Raw genomic sequence first — 16,658 nt, 5'->3', positions numbered from 1 at the left:
CGCCAGGACCATCTCCTAAAGTTGATTCAGCTGCGGGATCGGGGCACCACCAGTACAGAGCCTGCTTAGGAATGGTAGCAGGCAGGTGTGAGTGCATCTGCACGCACAGTGAGGCGAAGACTTTTGGAGGATGGACTGGTGTCAAGAAGGGCAGCAAAGAAGCCACTTCTCTCCAGGAAAAACATCATGGACAGACTGATATTCTGCAAAAGGTACAGGGATTGGACTGCTGAGGACTGGGGTAAAGTCATTTTCTTTGATGAATCCCCTTTCCGATTGTTTGGGGCATCCGGAAAAAAAGCTTGTCCGGGGAAGACAAGGTGAGCACTACCATCAGTCCTGTGTCATGCCAACAGTAAAGCATCCTGAGACCATTCATGTGTGGGGTTGCTTCTCAGACAAGGGAGTGGGCTCACTCACAATTTTGCCTAAGAACACAGCCATGAATAAAGAACGTTACCAACATATCCTCCGAGAGCAACTTCTCCCAACCATCCAGGAACAGTTTGGTGATGAACAATGCCTTTTCCAGCATGATGGAGCACCCTGCCATAAGGAAAAAGTGATAACTAAGTGGCTCGGGGAACAAAAGATCGATATTTTGGGTCCATGGCCAGGAAACTCCCCAGACCTTAATTCCATTGAGAACTTGTGGTCAATCCTCAAAAGGCGGGTGGACAAACAAAAACCCACAAATTCTGACAAACTCCAAGCCTTGATTATGCAAGAATGGGCTGCCATCAGTCAGGATGTGGCCCAGAAGTTAATTGACATCATGCCAGGGCAGATTGCAGAGATCTTGAAAAAGAAGGGTCAACACTGCAAATATTGACTCTTTGCATCAACTTCATGTAATTGTCAATAAAAGCCTTTGACACTTATGAAATGCTTGTAATTATACTTCAGTATTCCATAGTATCATCTGACACAAATATCTAAAGTCACTGAAGCAGCAAACTTAGTGGAAATTAATATTTGTGTCATTCAAAACTTTTGTCCACGACTGTACACCAGATGAAATTTACAAAAGATAGTCTTCTTAGTACACGTACAGCAGAAGCTATACACTGAATGTACAAAACATTAGGAAAACATTTCTAATATTGAGTTGCACCTCCTTTTTCCCTCAGAACATCCTCAATTTGTTGGGACATGGACTTTACAAGGTGTTGAAAGTTTTCCACAGGTATGCTGGCCTATGTGGACTCCAATGCTTCCCATAGTTGTGTCAAGTTGGCTGGGTGTCCTTTGGGTGGTGGACAATTCTTGATACACACGGGAAACTGTTGATCGTAAAAAACCCAGCAGGGTTGCACTTCTTGTCACACTCAAACCGGTGTGTCTGGCACCTACTACCGTACCCCATTCAAAGGCACTTAAATCTTGTCTTGCCCATTCAACCTCTGAATGGCACACATACACAATCCATGTCTCAATTGACTCTTGGCTTAAAAATCCTTCTTTAACCTGTCTCCTCCCCTTCGTTGACACTGATTTCAAGTGGATTTAGCAGGTGACATCAATAAGGTATCATAGCTTACACCTGGATTTACGTGGTCATTCTATCATGGAAAGAGCAGGTGTTCCTAATGTTTTGTACACAGAGCGTATCAGAGCGAGTTACAGTTGAAGTCGGAAGTTTACATCCACCTTAGTCAAATATATTTCAACTCAGTTTCACAATTCCTGACATTTAACCATAGTAAAAATTCCCTGTCTTAGGTCAGTTAGGATCACCACTTTATTTTAAGAATGTGAAATGTCAGAATAATAGCAGAGATAATTATTTATTTCAGCTTTTATTTCTTTCATCACATTCCCAGTGGGTCAGACGTTTACATACACTCAATTAGTATTTGGTAGCATTGCCTTTATATTGTTTAACTTGGGTCAAACATGTCGGGTAACCTTCCCACAATAAGTTGGGTGAATTTTGGCACATTCCTCCTGACAGAGCAGGTGTAACCGAGTCAGGTTTGTAGGCCTCCCTGCTCGCACACACTTTTTCAGTTCTTCCCACACATTTTCTATAGGATTGAGGTCAGGGCTTTGTGATGGACACTCCAATACCTTTACTTTGTTGTCCTTAAGCCATTTTGTCACAACTTTGGAAGTATGCTTGGGGTCATTGTCCATTTGGAAGACCCATTCACGACCAAGCTTTAACTTCCTGACTGATGTCTTGAGATATTGCTTCAATATATCCACATAATTTTCCCACCTCATGATGCCATCTATTTTGTGAAGTGCACCAATCCCTCCTGCAGCAAAGCACCCCCACAACATGATGCTGCCACCCCCGTGCTTCACGGTTGGGATGATGTTCTTCGGCTTGCAAGTCTCCCCCTTTTTCTCCAAACATAACGATGTTCATTATGTCCAAACAGTTCTATTTTTGTTTCATCAGACCGGAAGACATTTCTCCAAAAGGTACGATCTTTGTCTCCATGTGCAGTGGCAAACTGTAGTCTGGATTTTTTAAGGCGGTTTTGGAGCAGTGGCTTCTTCCTTGCTGAGCTGCCTTTCAGGCTCTGTGAATATAGATACTTTTGTACCCGTTTCCTCCAGCATCTTCACAAGGTCCGTTGCTGTTGTTCTGGGATTGATTTGCACTTTTCGCACCAAAGTACGTTCATCTCTAGGAGACAGAACGCATCTCCTTCCTGAGCGGTATGACAGCTATGTGATCCGGTGGTGTTTATACTTGCGTACTATTGTTTTTACAGATGAACGTGTTACCTTCAGCTGTTTGGAAATTGTTCCCAAGGATGAACCAGACTTGTGGAGGTCTACGATATTTTTCCCGAGGTCTTGGCTGATTTCTTTTGATTTTCCCATGATGTCAAGCAAAGAGGCACTGAGTTTGAAGGTAGGCCTTGAAATACATCCACAGGTACACCTCCAACTGACTCAAATGATGTCAATTAGCCTATCAGAAGCTTCTAAAGCCATGACATCATTTTCTGGAATTTTACAAGCTGTTTAAAAGGCACAGTCAACTTAGTGTATGTAAACGTCTGACCCACTGGAATGGTGATACAGTGAATAAGTGAAATAATCTGTCTGTAAACAATTGTTGGAAAAATTACTTGTGTCATGTACAAAGTAGATGTCCTAACCGACTTTCCAAAACTATAGTTTCTTAGCAAGACATTTGTGAAGTGGTTGAAATACGAGTTTTAATGACTCCAACCTAAGTGACTCCAACCTAACCTCCGACTTCAACTGTATATCAAGAATCTAGTATATAAATAAATATGCACTGTATAAAGAGTAACTAAATTGCAATGAACAGTAGTAGAAAGATAAGAATAAACTGTCGAGAATACAGTATTTAAATACACAGTACAATGCCCCACAGCAAAAAGGATTGACTGGCACCCAGGCTACGGGGGAGCAGCCTCATCATTAACTTCTCTTGGGTAGGGGGCAGTATTTTGACGTCCAGATGAAAAGCGTGCCCAAAGTAAACTGCCTGTTACTCAGGCCCAGAACCTATAATATGCATATAATTGGTAGATTTGGATTTGCACTCGAAAGTTTCTAAAACTGTTAAAATTATGTCTGTGAGTATAACAGAACTGATATGGCAGGCGAAACCCCGAGGACAAACCATCCCCAGCCTACCACTATTTTCAATGGCTATCACTTTTATTATAAGGCCAAGTCCTCCCAGATTGCAGTTCCAAGGGCTTCCACTTGACGTCAACAGTCTTTAAAAATAGTTTCAGGCTGGTTTTTGGAAAAATTTGCCAGAATTGTAGTTTTTCTAGGTGGGTCCCATTTTGGCTGTAGTGTTTCCAAGCGCGTGGAAGAGATCGCGTTCTTTGGTATTTTTCTCTGGTAAAGACAATAACGATTCTCCGTCTTAAATTGTATCGTTTATTTACGTATTAGGGTACCTAAGGTTTGATTATAAACGTTGTTTGGAAAAGTTTATTAGTAATGTTTGGGATTCGTTTTGTATGCATTTTGATGGAGGGAAACTGGGTGGATTATTGGCTGAAGGGCGCCAGCTAAACTGAGTTTTATGGATATAAAGAAGGACATTATCAAACAAAAGGACCATTTGTGATGTATCTGGGACCTTTTGGAGTGCCAACAGAAGAAGATCATCAAAGGTCAGGCATTTTTTATGTCGCTATTTCTGACTTTCGTGTCGTACCTGTCTGGTTGAAATATGTTTTTCATGCTTTTGTATGCAGGGCGCTGTCCTCAGATAATCGCATGGTGTGCTTTCGGCGTAAAGCCTTTTTGAGATCCGACATAGCAGCTGGATTAACAAGAAGTTAAGCTTTATTTTCATGTATTACACTTGTGATTTTATGAAAGTTAAATATTTATAATACTGTAGTTTGAATTTCGCGCTCTGCAAATTTATCGGATGTTGGCCAGGTGGGACGCTACCGTCCTGCCCATAAGAAGTTACGGGGACCCTGTGGTGCCGAGCCTTCTTCCTCATCTTCGACACCTGAACAGCTGCAAGAAGAGAAACAGGTACATAGATGAGTCTATATTACTACACAATAAAGTTAACAAGCATGAGGAAGACAACAGAAGCAGACATAGATTACCATCACAATACAATGTTATTAAGTAAAAAAAACTAAACAAAGATTATTTTTGACTGGTTTTACCACAGAGACAAACACCAGGACATTCTAGACAAGCATCAACTGGTGAAGAATTTGAATGGGCCAACTTCCAGCTATCTATCTGCTGATCGACAATGTGTGATATCAGTTTGAGGATTTAAAATTCAACAATGCTATGGAAATGTATTTACATTAGAAACTATAATGTATAAATCGCGAGTGGGACTGGGTGAGCATCTGCTAAGACATAAGAATAAAAAAAGTGTGTCACTAAAATGCATGAGGGACAAGAGGATAGTAGTAATATTAGAGGGGAAAAGGCATGGCTTGTGTTCAAAAGAAACTCGGGTTTCCCATGACAGCAAAAGTATGAGATAACTGCTAACGTTATCAGCAGTGCAGTCAGCTACTAACAAGATCAGAGTTGAATTCGAAGTTCGAACAAAATAAAACTCTGCATGGGTTTGTATGGAGAACGCGTTGCGCTTTAGAGTGGTTATATTTATACTGTCTGGTTATTATTATGGATCTTTCAATATTTTAAGGTGCGAGATCACGCAGTAAATAACATAGCCTAAACGTTACAACACAGACACAGGAAATGTTTTGGGTTGCTAGAGACAATCTAAATGTCGAATCAAATAACGTGTGCTATGCCCGAGAGGACATATTCTTCACAGAACAAGGGGAGTGTTAACTTTAACCTTTTAAAATTGTACCAACTTTGTTACACCTAGGAGTGGCAGCCAACTGAGCCAAGCACCCCACCCACCAAACTATACACTGCACCATGATAAATTGCAGCATTTAATTTACCATTTGGTCCGTTCGGAGGATGTTATGGTTCTTTCTAGCAAACTAGCAGCTGGCTGAAGAAAGAAAACAGCGATACCAACGAATAGCGCAAACAGAGGAAGCCAATGTGGACTAGTAACTAACAATAACATTACTGTACCTACTAATGCTAGTTAGTTACCTAACAACCTAACGTTAGCAAATGGCGTCAAACAAAACAAGGCAACGGAGCCCTTTAAATGTGTACTGTGCTTCCTATAACACATGCAGAATTAAATCGGTTACTGACCGACTACGCTCTTCATAATCCATGATAAAATGCATCGGGGGAAAAAAATGCACACACCTCAGAGCTAGAAACAGCTTTGCTGGTTGTAACAGATAGAAGCTTGTCAAAAGCCTTTGAAAGCAATGCCGATGTGGCCTGCTCAGAGACTGTCATTCCGCGTAAACAATGTTCTAATCCAACGGGAGATGCTCAGGCTTTTTCAGTAATAAATGACAATAATGCAGTTGGGAGCCATCTGCGTCTTGCTAAATACTAGATTGGGTTCTATCATGCGTATACAAGTATTTGCTCATGGATCTGAATTGGCTTTCCTCCCTATAGCTTGGAGGCTGCAACTGCATGCTCGAGCTCCCCCCCACCATCCAAAACAATGCAGTGCACACGAGCGTTGTCCCACCCGCTACGCACAACGCAACAGGTAATGTTATAGCGTGCATACACAGAGTACACACGCGCACACACACATTGAACAATGAGCCCAATATTACATCGGATGTATAAATGTGACGCATCCGGTAGCGTTTAACACTCACTACCAATATGGTGATGAGAGGCAGCCAGGTTTATGGCAGTCGGAGAAGATTGAGCGAGATGGATTTTGGCCGAAATTCTGCAAATTTGCTCACCGATTAAACATTTTCATCGGTGAGCAGTTTTCTGTTTACAAGAATCAGTAACAAACAGAGCGGCCTGCGTTTTGTAGACTTTAGCCTTTGCCAAAGTTTTTTTTTAAAGGGCGAATTGAATTATTGTACACACGCGCTTCAGACTGGGCGTTCCCTAACGGAAATATGCAAATAAATGCTAGAACTAGCCAACAGGATTTCACTAGCACGTGCCTGGCTCTGCTCAATTTCCTCCAATTGGCAACGACAGGCCCTGGTCTATCTTGGGTTAGTTATAAAAACCTTTGTTATCATGTGGAACCAGGGGCGAAAATCTGATATCAACTTTGGAGGTGACAATTACATGACATTTTCTCAAGAGCAATTCCTGAGGGGGACACCAAAAGTAGCGCTGTAACACATAGCCTACATTGTAATATGGTAAATGTATATTGAGGAACCAAAGAAATAAGGTGTTTGCCGTACTCCTAACTACCGGTACCCACAACTAATCACAACAGCAATACCATTGCCTTTAACAAATCTTAGTTCAGTCACCAGTTTAAGTTGAGAGTGGGGGTATCCATGGCATTTTCCAATTATGTTCCTATTTTACAAGCCAAAAAAATTGAGAACCTTTCATAATGTTGCCAAACAAAGACTCAACAAACTTACCTGAGACTCCCTGTCTCTGCCAGTCTGTCCCTGCATAGCTGTCCCAACTCTGCTGTCTGTGTGCCATCTGTTGCCTGCTCTGCCTAATGACATCATTGTGAAATATTTCCATTAGAATTTCATTTCTTTCTTCTGAACATTTTATCAACTAGTCTTTGAGATATTAGGCTACTAGGGTTCTTACTATGCGTTTTGGTGTACTGACAAATCATATTTTTCCCAGGATGGGGGGGTCGTGTCCCCCCCAGGATTTCCACCCCTGTTTAATGGCTAGTTAGTTAGCGGTGGTGCGCACTAATAGCGTTTCAATCAGTGACGTCACTCGTTCTGAGACTTGAAGTAGGGTTTCCCCTTGCGTTGCAAGGGCCACAGCTTTTGTGGCACAATGGTTCATGGGGTGTCAGTTGTTGATGTGTGCAAGGGTCCCTGGTTCGAGCCCAGGTTGGGGCTAAGAGAGGGACAGAACTTACACTGTTACATTGGTGCCGTGACCCAGATCATTACATTTGCGTCATTTAGCAGACGCTCTTATCCAGAGCAACTTACAGTAGTGAATGCATACATTTCATACATTTTTTTTTTCTTCTCCGTACTGGTCCCCCGTGGGAATCGAACCCACAAACCTGGTGTTGCAAACACCATGCTCTACCAACTGAGCCACACGGGACCACGATTGGTTGCTGCGGAAAAGGAGGAGGTCAAAGGGGGGGTGGGTGTAACTGATGTGAAATGGCTAGTTAGTTAGCGGTGGTGCGCGCTAATAGCATTTCAATCAGTGACGTCACTCGCTCTGAGACTTGAAGTAGGGTTTCCCCTTGCGTTGCAAGGGCCGTGGCTTTTGTGGCGCGATGGGTAACGATGCTTCGTGGGTGTCAGTTGTTGATGTGTGCAAGGGTCCCTGGTTCGAGCCCGGGTTGGGGCGAAGAGAGGGACGGAACCTACACATGCCAGAACAGGTCGTCACAGTCACGAAGTCAGAAGGCCCGCCTAGTCGACCAATCAAATGAGGGAGTGTGATTGGTCATTTTTTCTGATCGGGGCCACTCTGGTCAACTTATTGCTCCGCCCCATATTTAATACCACACAAATTACAGGGTAGCCTCTGGCTGGGTCTCTGCTCTCCATGGCAGTTGCAACTCAATCATCAATTTGGTGTTAGCAGCGCGTGCTGCCCTAATTGCGGGCCCTTCCGACAGTAGGCTATGCGATTTAAAAACAATCCACAACAATCTGTGGCCAAATCATGCTTTCTGGTGTAGTAGCCTATTTGTTATACTTGTATTTATTTCTCTATAGACAGGAGTAAGTTTATTAGGGCAGGCCTATATAAGTTTGGCAATTTAATTACATTTACTTTAGGGAAGGCTAAGGCCTTTTAATGCAACCGCTGTGCCAGATTTCAAAAAACCTTTACGGCAAAAGCACACCATGCGATAATCTGAGTACAGTGCTCAGTCACCAAAACAAGCCATACAGATACCCGCCATGTTGTGGAGTCAACAGAAGTCAGAAATAGCATTATAAATATTCACTTACCTTTGATTATCTTCATCGGAATGCACTCCCAGGAATCCCAGTTCCACAATAAATGTTCGTTTTGTTTCGATAAAGTCCATATTTATGTCTAAATACCTCCTTTTTGTTCGCGCGTTCAGTTCACTATTCCAAATGCAGAAGGCGCATGCACTAAGTCCAGACGAAAATTCAAAAAAGTTGCATTACAGTTTGTAGAAACATGTCAAACGATGTATAGAATCAATCTTTGGGATGTTTTTATCATAAATCTTCAATAATATTCCAACCGGACAATTCCTTTGTCTTCAGAAATGAAAAGGAACTCAGCTCGCTCTCACGGCTGTGCGCATGACTGAGCTCATGACATTTTTCCAGACACCTGATTCCAATAGCTCTTATTCTCTCCCCATTCACAGTAGAAGCCTGAAGCAACGTTCTAAAGACTGTTGACATCTAGTGGAAGCCTTAGGAAGTGCAATATGACCCCACAGACACTGTATATTGGATGGGCAATCACTTGAAAAACTACAAACCTCAGATTTCCCACTTCCTGGTTGGATTTTTCTCAGGTTTTTGCCTGCCATATGAGTTCTGTTATACTCACAGACATCATTCAAACAGTTTTAGAAACTTCAGAGTGTCTTCTATCCAAATCTACTAATAATATGCATATCCTAGCTTCTGGGCCTGAGTAACAGGCAGTTTACTCTGGACACCTTATTCATTCAAGCTACTCAATACTGCCCCTAGATCCCAAAGAAGTTAAGCATACACGATACTCAAATTTTCCCTATACCCATCGTGAGTTTGCTACAACCTAGCCTATGAATGAAAGTTTACAACATACTGTAGGTGCACTCAGGTCAGTGTAACATTCAATAGTGCCTTGCACACTCTTGCCTGCATCTAGCTGATCTAGGGTGTAATCATTAGTCCAACAGTTGCAAACGAGAGTTTCTGTTGGACAAATTCAGGTATAGTATGTTTATCCCCGTTTCGTTCTGTTTGCTTCCGTTGAAGAAACATTTTTCAACAGAATCGGCAGAATGAATACACCCCTGATCACGAGTAAACACAGTTCACTTTCATAGCAGCCAAGTTGTATTCCTTCTCGCATCTATGCGCTCTCCTCATCTCACCTTTTACCTTAGCTTATGGACTTCAATGCACAACACTTCAGCTGTATGTGACCAGGTGAAAAAACCTTTCCAAGCCAAAACATATCATAACCGCTACCGTAAAGTAAAGTCAACATAGCTAATAGAATTAATGCGTTAGTAAACCTGCTATAATCATACAGTAACGTTACAGTGTACAGTCAGTAAGCAGTTTATCACTTACACCAGTGGGCCTCGGTGGCAATAAATTAGTACAACTTAAAGCCGTGCTTCTACACCTGCATTGCTTGCTGTTTGGGGTTTTGGCTGGGTTTCTGTACAGCACTTTGTGACATCAGCTGATGTAAGAAGGGCTTTATAAATAACTTTGATTGATTTGATTGACGGCCTGGGAATGTGATGAAAGAAATAAAAGCTGAAATAAATCATTCTCTCTACTATTATTCTGACACTTCACATTCTTAAAATAAAGTGGTGATCCTAACTGACCTAAGACAGGGAATTTTTACTAGGATTAAATGTCAGGAATTGTGAAAAACTGAGTTGAAATATATTTGGCTAAGGTGTATGTAAACTTCCGACTTCAACTGTAGCTGTAACCATGAAAAACAGCCCCAGACCATTATTCCTCCTCCACCACACTTTACAGACAACCTCAGGAAGCTGGTTGAGAGAATGCCAAGAGTATGTAAAGCTGTCATCAAGGCAAAGTGTGGCTACTTTGAACAATCTCAAATATAAAATATTTTGATTTGTTCAATATTCAATATTGTCTTCACAATAATTCGACAATGTAGACAATAGTAAAAATAAAGAAAAACCCTTGAATGAGTAGGTGTGTCTTAACTTTTGACTGGTACTGTATGTAAATAAAGTATCTGTTTTTCACTTTTATTAAATTGAATCGATTTTAGAATAAGGCTGTAACATAACAAAATGTGGGAAAAGGGAAGATGTCTGAATATTTTCAGAATGCACTGTATATCGTGTAGATGTAGGAAGCCTATAGCCCCTGATAGGCCCTTTGTCTTTTTGTCAGGTAGTCGCCTAGGCAAAATGTAGTGAAGATGTAAACTGAACGATTTAACAGCTTGCTTAGTTCAAATTAACAGACTAATTTATTCAACATGAAGAGTTTGGTGATTTTCAGGTAAGAAGTGCTTGTGTTTCCCAATATCCTGCTGGAATAGGCTACTGAGGATGGGGTCGTAATTTCAATCACTGAATAAAATATAAATAATATGTATATGAACTGAATATGCTTGTCAAGAACAGCCAGTGTTTATTTTGTTTTATCTGTAGTCTAATGACTGACTGTTACCATCAATCTAATGAGTTCTAACAACTGATCGGCAATTGTCATAAAGCTTTGATAACTTCCAATTTAATTAACTAAACATGGTTATTAGCACAAGGCTACAACAACAATACACTGAAGTTATAGGCTATTTATTAAAGCCGTTTGCCAGCTCCAGGTAGGCTACACAAGTGGCACAAATTGATTTGCAATGACTCCAATGATAGTCATTTCAACATCAACATATGTAATGTATCAAATGGTAGCCTAAAGTAGCCTACAATGGCATATAAATGAATAGGCTACTTGACGGCCAACAGATGCAAATGTATTATTCTCCACATTTAAATGTCAGTTTCATTGAGTACTTTTCCCCATAACAGAAGCACATTAGGGAGTTCCATAACTTCCTTTTAAAATTTCCACTTGCTCATAATGATAAGTTAATGCAACCTGTAAAAAGCTCTCTTCCCTCTCACTCACGGACTCAACCAATTGTGGTTGCATGCTGCAGTGCTCTGTCAACACACGTATGGGGGGGTGATAAAGGCCTAAATTCAACCTAGGCAACAGTACCACCGTGTGGCTGTCGGTTATCATTGAACGTCTGACTGACATGAAATAATCCCAACGCCTTACTAACTGTGTGACGCCTGCGTGTCAATAAACCTAGGCAACAGTACCACCGTGGTGCTGTCGCCTACCATTGAACATATAACTCACATTTTCCGGTCACAACTTGTGGACTTGTTTACGTGATGCTGTGCGGTTTGTTGCTAACGTTACTTTGCTACCTGCCAACTTTACAGTTTTTAATTCATTACCATTTATATATTTTTTTGAATTCCCCTCGCTCAACTTTTTTCATTCAACTTTTTCACCGCGGACGCTTTATCTGGACATGGTTCAATAGGACCTCCACCAGCCGAAGCTAATATGCTCTCATATTATCTATGAACATAGACAGGGCTCTAACTCTTCTAACTCCACAATGAGATAGGATAGGGTGCAGGCCAGGCAGTAGGCTGTTAGCCAGCCTACCAGGTTAGTGGAGTCTGCCATTAGTACAGTCAGTGTAATCTGCTCAGCTATCCCCATTGACCATATCCTCTGCGCATCCCACAAAGGCGGAGGGGTTGCTAACATTTACGATACCAAATTTCAATTTACAAAAAAAAATGACTGAGTTTTTGTCTTTTGACAAAATCTATGCAGCCTACTCAATCACTTTTTATAGCTACTGTTTACAGGCCTCCTGGGCCGTACACAGCGTTCCTCACTGGGATCCTATCGAACCTTGTAGTCATGGCAGATAATATTTTTTTTAATTATTCACATGGAAAAGTCCACAGACCCACTCCAAAAGGCTTTCGGAGCCATCATCGACTCAGTGGGTTTTGTCCAACATGTCTCCAGACCTACTCACTGCCACAGTCATACTCTGGACACAGTTTTGTCCCGTGGATTAAATATTGTGGATCTTAATGTTTTTCCTCCTAATCCTGGACTATCGGACCACCATTTATTACGTTTGCAATTGCAACAAACAATCTGTTCAGAACCCAACCAAGGATCATCAAAAGCCGTACTGTAAATTTTCGGACAACCCAAAGATTTCTAGATGCCCTTCCAGACTCCCTCCGCCTACCCAAGGACTTCAGAGTACAAAAATCAGTTAACCATCTAACTGAGGAACTAAATTTAACCTTGCATAATAACCTAGATGCAGTCGCACCCCTAAAAACAAAAAACATTTGTCATAAGAAACTAGCTCCCTGGTATACATAAAATACCCGAGCCCTGAAGCAAGCTTCCAGAACATTGGAACGGAAATGGCGCTACACCAAACTGGAAGTCTTACGATTAGCTTGGAAAGACAGTACCGTGCAGTATCGAAGAGCCCTCACTGCTGCTCGATCATCCTATTTTTCCAACTTAATTGAGGAGAATAAAAACAATCCAACATTTATTTTTGATACTGTCGCAAAGCTAACTAAAAACCAGCATTCCCCAAGAGAGGATGGCTTTCACTTCAGCAGTCTTAAATTCATGAACTTCTTTGATGAAAAGATAATGATCATTAGAAAGCAAATTACGGACTCCTCTTTAAATCTGCGTATTTCTACAAAGCTCAGTTGTCCTGATTCTGCACAACACTGCCAGGACCTAGGATCAAGGGAGACACTCAAGTTTTTTAATACTATATCTCTTGACACATTGATGAAAATAGTAATGGCCTCTAAACCTTCAAGCTGCATACTGGACCCTATTCCAACTAAACTACTGAAAGATCTGCTTTCCGTGCTTGGCCCTCCTATATTGAACATAATAAACGGCTCCCTATCCACCGAACGTGTACCAAACTCACTAAAAGTGGCAGTAATAAAGCCTCTCTTGAAAAAGCCAAACCTTGACACAGAAAATATAAACACTAATGGCTTATATCGAATCTCCCATTCCTCTCAAAAAATATTGAGAAAGCTGTTGCTGCCTTCCTGATGACAAACAATGTATACGAAACACTTCAGTCTGGTTTTAGACCCCATCATAGCACTGAGACTGCACTCGTGAAGGTGGTAAATTACCTTTTAATGGCATCAGACCGAGGCTCTGCATCTGTCCTCGTGCTCCTAGACCTTAGTGCTGCTTTTGATACCATTGATCACCACATTCTTTTGGAGAGATTGGAAACCCAAATTGGTCTACAGGGACAAGTTCTGGCCTGGTTTAGATCTTATCTGTCGGAAAGATATCAGTTTGTCTCTGTGGATGGTTTGTACTCTGACAAATCAACTGTAAATTTCGGAGTTCCTCAAGGTTCCATTTTTGGACCGCTATTGTTTTCACTATATATTTTACTTCTTGGTGATGTCATTCGGAAACATAATGTTAACTTTCACTGCTATGTGGACGATACACAGCTGTACATTTCAATGAAACATGGTGAAGCCCCAAAATTTCCCTCCCTGGAAGCCTGTGTTTCAGACATAAGGAAGTGAATGGCTGCAAATGTTTTACTTTTAAACTCAAAACTTTACTTTTAAACTCAAAACAAAACAGCAATGCTTGTTTTAGGTCCCAAGAAACAAAGAGATCTTCTGGTTGATCTGACAATTAATCTTGATGTTTGTACTGTTGTCTCAAATAAAACTGAAAGACTTCTGCGTTACTCTGGACCCTGATCTTTCTTTTGAAGGACATATCAAGACTGTTTCAAGGACAGCTTTTTTCCATCTACGTAACATTGCAAAAATCTGCTAAACACGGCTGCTAGAATCTTGACTAGAACCAAAAAAATGTACATATTACTCCAGTGCTAGCCTCTCTACACTGGCTTCCTGTTAAGGCCAGGGCTGATTTCAAGGTTTTACTGCTAACCTACAAAGCATTACATGGACTTGCACCCACCCATCTTTCCGATTTGGTCCTGCCGTACATACCTACACGTACGTTACGGTCACAAGTCGCAGGCCTCCTTATTGTCCCTAGAATTTCTAAGCAAACAGCTGGAGGCAGGGCTTTCTCCTATAGAGCTCAATTTCTATGGAATGGTCAGCCATTTGAGAGACGCAGACTCGGTCTCAACCTTTAAGTCTTTATTGCAGACTCATCTCTTCAGTAGGTCCTATGATTGAGTGTAGTCTGGCCCAGGGATGTGAAGGTGAACAGAAAGGCACTGGAGCAACGAACCACCCATGTTGTCTCTGCCTGGCCAGTTCCCCTCTCTCCACTGTGATTCTCTAACTCTAACCCTATTACGGGAGCTGAGTCACTGGCTTACTGGTGCTCTTCCATGCCGTCCCTAGGAGGGGTGCGTCACTTGAGTGGGTTGAGTCACTGACATCATCTTCCTGTCCGGGTTGGCGCCCCCCTCGAGTTTGTGCCATGGGGGACATCTTCGTGGGCTATACTCGGCCTTGTCTCAGGTTAGTAAGTTGGTGGTTTGAAGATATTCCTCTAGTGGTGTGAGGGCTGTGCTTTGGCAAAGTGGGTGGGTTATATCCTGCCTGGTTGGCCTTGTCCCGGGGTATTGTCGGATGGGGCCACAGTGTCTCCCGACCACACCTGTCTCAGCCTCCAGTTTTTATTCTGCAATAGTTTGTGTCGGGGGGCTAGGGTCAGTCTGTTATATCTGGAGTATTTCTCCTGCCTTATCCGGTGTCCTGTGTGAATTTTAAGTATGCTCTCTCTAATTCTCTCTTCTTCTTCCTTCCTTTCTCTCTTTCTTTCTTTCTCTCAGAGAACCTGAGCCCTAGGACCATGCCTCAGGACTACCTGGCCTGATGACTCCTTGCTGTCCCCAGTCCACCTTGTGGTGGTGCTGCTCCAGTTTCAACTGTTCTGCCTGCAGCTGTGGAACACTGACCTGTTCACCAGATGTGCTACCTTGTCCCAGACCTGCTGTTATCGACTCTCTCTCTCTCTCTCTCTCTACCACACCTGTTGTCTCTAACTCTGAATAGTCAGCTATGAAAAGCCAACTGACATTTACTCCTGAGGTGCTGACCTGTTGCACCCTCTACAACCACTGTGATTATTATTATTTGACCCTGCTGGTCATCTATAAACGTTTGAACATCTTGGCCATGTACTGTTATAATCTCCACCCGGCACAGCCAGAAGAGGACTGGCCACCCCTCAGAGCCTGGTTCCACTCTAGGTTTTTTCCTAGGTTCCTGCCTTTCTAGGACATTTTTCCTATCCACCGTACTTCTACATCTGCATTGCATGCTGTTTGGGGTTTTAGGCTGTATACCACTTTGTGACATCGGCTGATGTAAAAAGGGCTTTATAAATACATTTGATTGATTGATTGATGTCGTCTTACCAACGCCTTACCAACGTCTGCGTGACGCCTGTGTGTTAATGAAAGTCATAAGTTGCATATTTTATATTTATATTAATTTAATCTCAACCATAAATGTTAGAAATGTACCGTTTTTTCTGTGCAAGGCGACATTCCGATGTAGCCACCTTGAGCTATAGTGTAGCCTACGGCTTGTGTATTTCCTGTTATCGCTAATTGCCTAGAAAATATTTTATCCAATTTATAGGTAATCTGTCTTTCCCTCAACACCTCATGGGATGGGATGTTATCTTACCTAGCTATATACAGATCTAAATGTTGTTAGCCAATCACAGACTGTGTTGTTACCAGTTCCCAGTAGCCTACATCAGACATCCAATAAGAGTTGTGTCCGTGGCTTTCAGTCGAATAGAGGAATTCATAGGCTTTCCCAGAGGGCCTGTGCTTTTTGGGATCCTTGGGATATCCCTACCTCAATTAAGTAGAAATGTAAAATGGTTAAGGTAAGGGTTACGTTTAGTGTTAGGTAAGGGTTATAGTTTAGGGTTCAGGGTACGGACGTCCCAAAGAATCAGAATAACAGTGTCCGTTCAAAGAGTGAGAGACGGGCACAGTATTTGAGAGCTCGGCGGCGACACAGACGTTTGTTTTTTTTACAAGTGGCAAATGCGATTTTTGAGAGTGTCTTCCCCAGATAGTTTCCTTACACGGAACCCAAACCGTCTGCACGCGTGCGCCATCGGGCGCCATCATGCATACATTTATTTTGTCTCCCCACACCAAATGTGATCACGACACGCAGGTTAAAATATCAAAACAAACTCTGAACCAATTATATTAATTTGGGGACAGGTCGAAAAGCATTAAACATGTATAGCAATTTAGCTTGTTAGCTTGCACTTGCTAGCTAATTTGTCCTATTTAGCTAGCTTGCTGTTGCTAGCTAATTTGTCCTGGGATAT

At 42.0% G+C, this 16,658-nt stretch overlaps 1 protein-coding gene across 1 annotated transcript in view; it reads right to left on the bottom strand.

Moving 5' to 3' along the window:
- Positions 1–6,533, bottom strand: part of LOC106609088 (bromodomain-containing protein 1) — a 32,628-nt gene extending 26,095 nt beyond the window's left edge. The window contains exon 1 of the mRNA XM_045722510.1: positions 4,166–6,533. Coding sequence (XP_045578466.1) covers positions 4,166–4,306 — 141 coding nt within the window. The 5' untranslated portion in view covers positions 4,307–6,533. The remainder of the gene's footprint in view (positions 1–4,165) is intronic.
- Between the last annotated feature and the right edge of the window lie 10,125 nt (positions 6,534–16,658).

This window comes from Salmo salar, chromosome ssa07 (genome assembly GCF_905237065.1).
Source record: "Salmo salar chromosome ssa07, Ssal_v3.1, whole genome shotgun sequence".
Taxonomy (NCBI): domain Eukaryota; kingdom Metazoa; phylum Chordata; class Actinopteri; order Salmoniformes; family Salmonidae; genus Salmo; species Salmo salar.
Note: the sequence above shows the minus strand (reverse complement) of the source record. Positions and strands in the feature narration are given on the sequence as shown.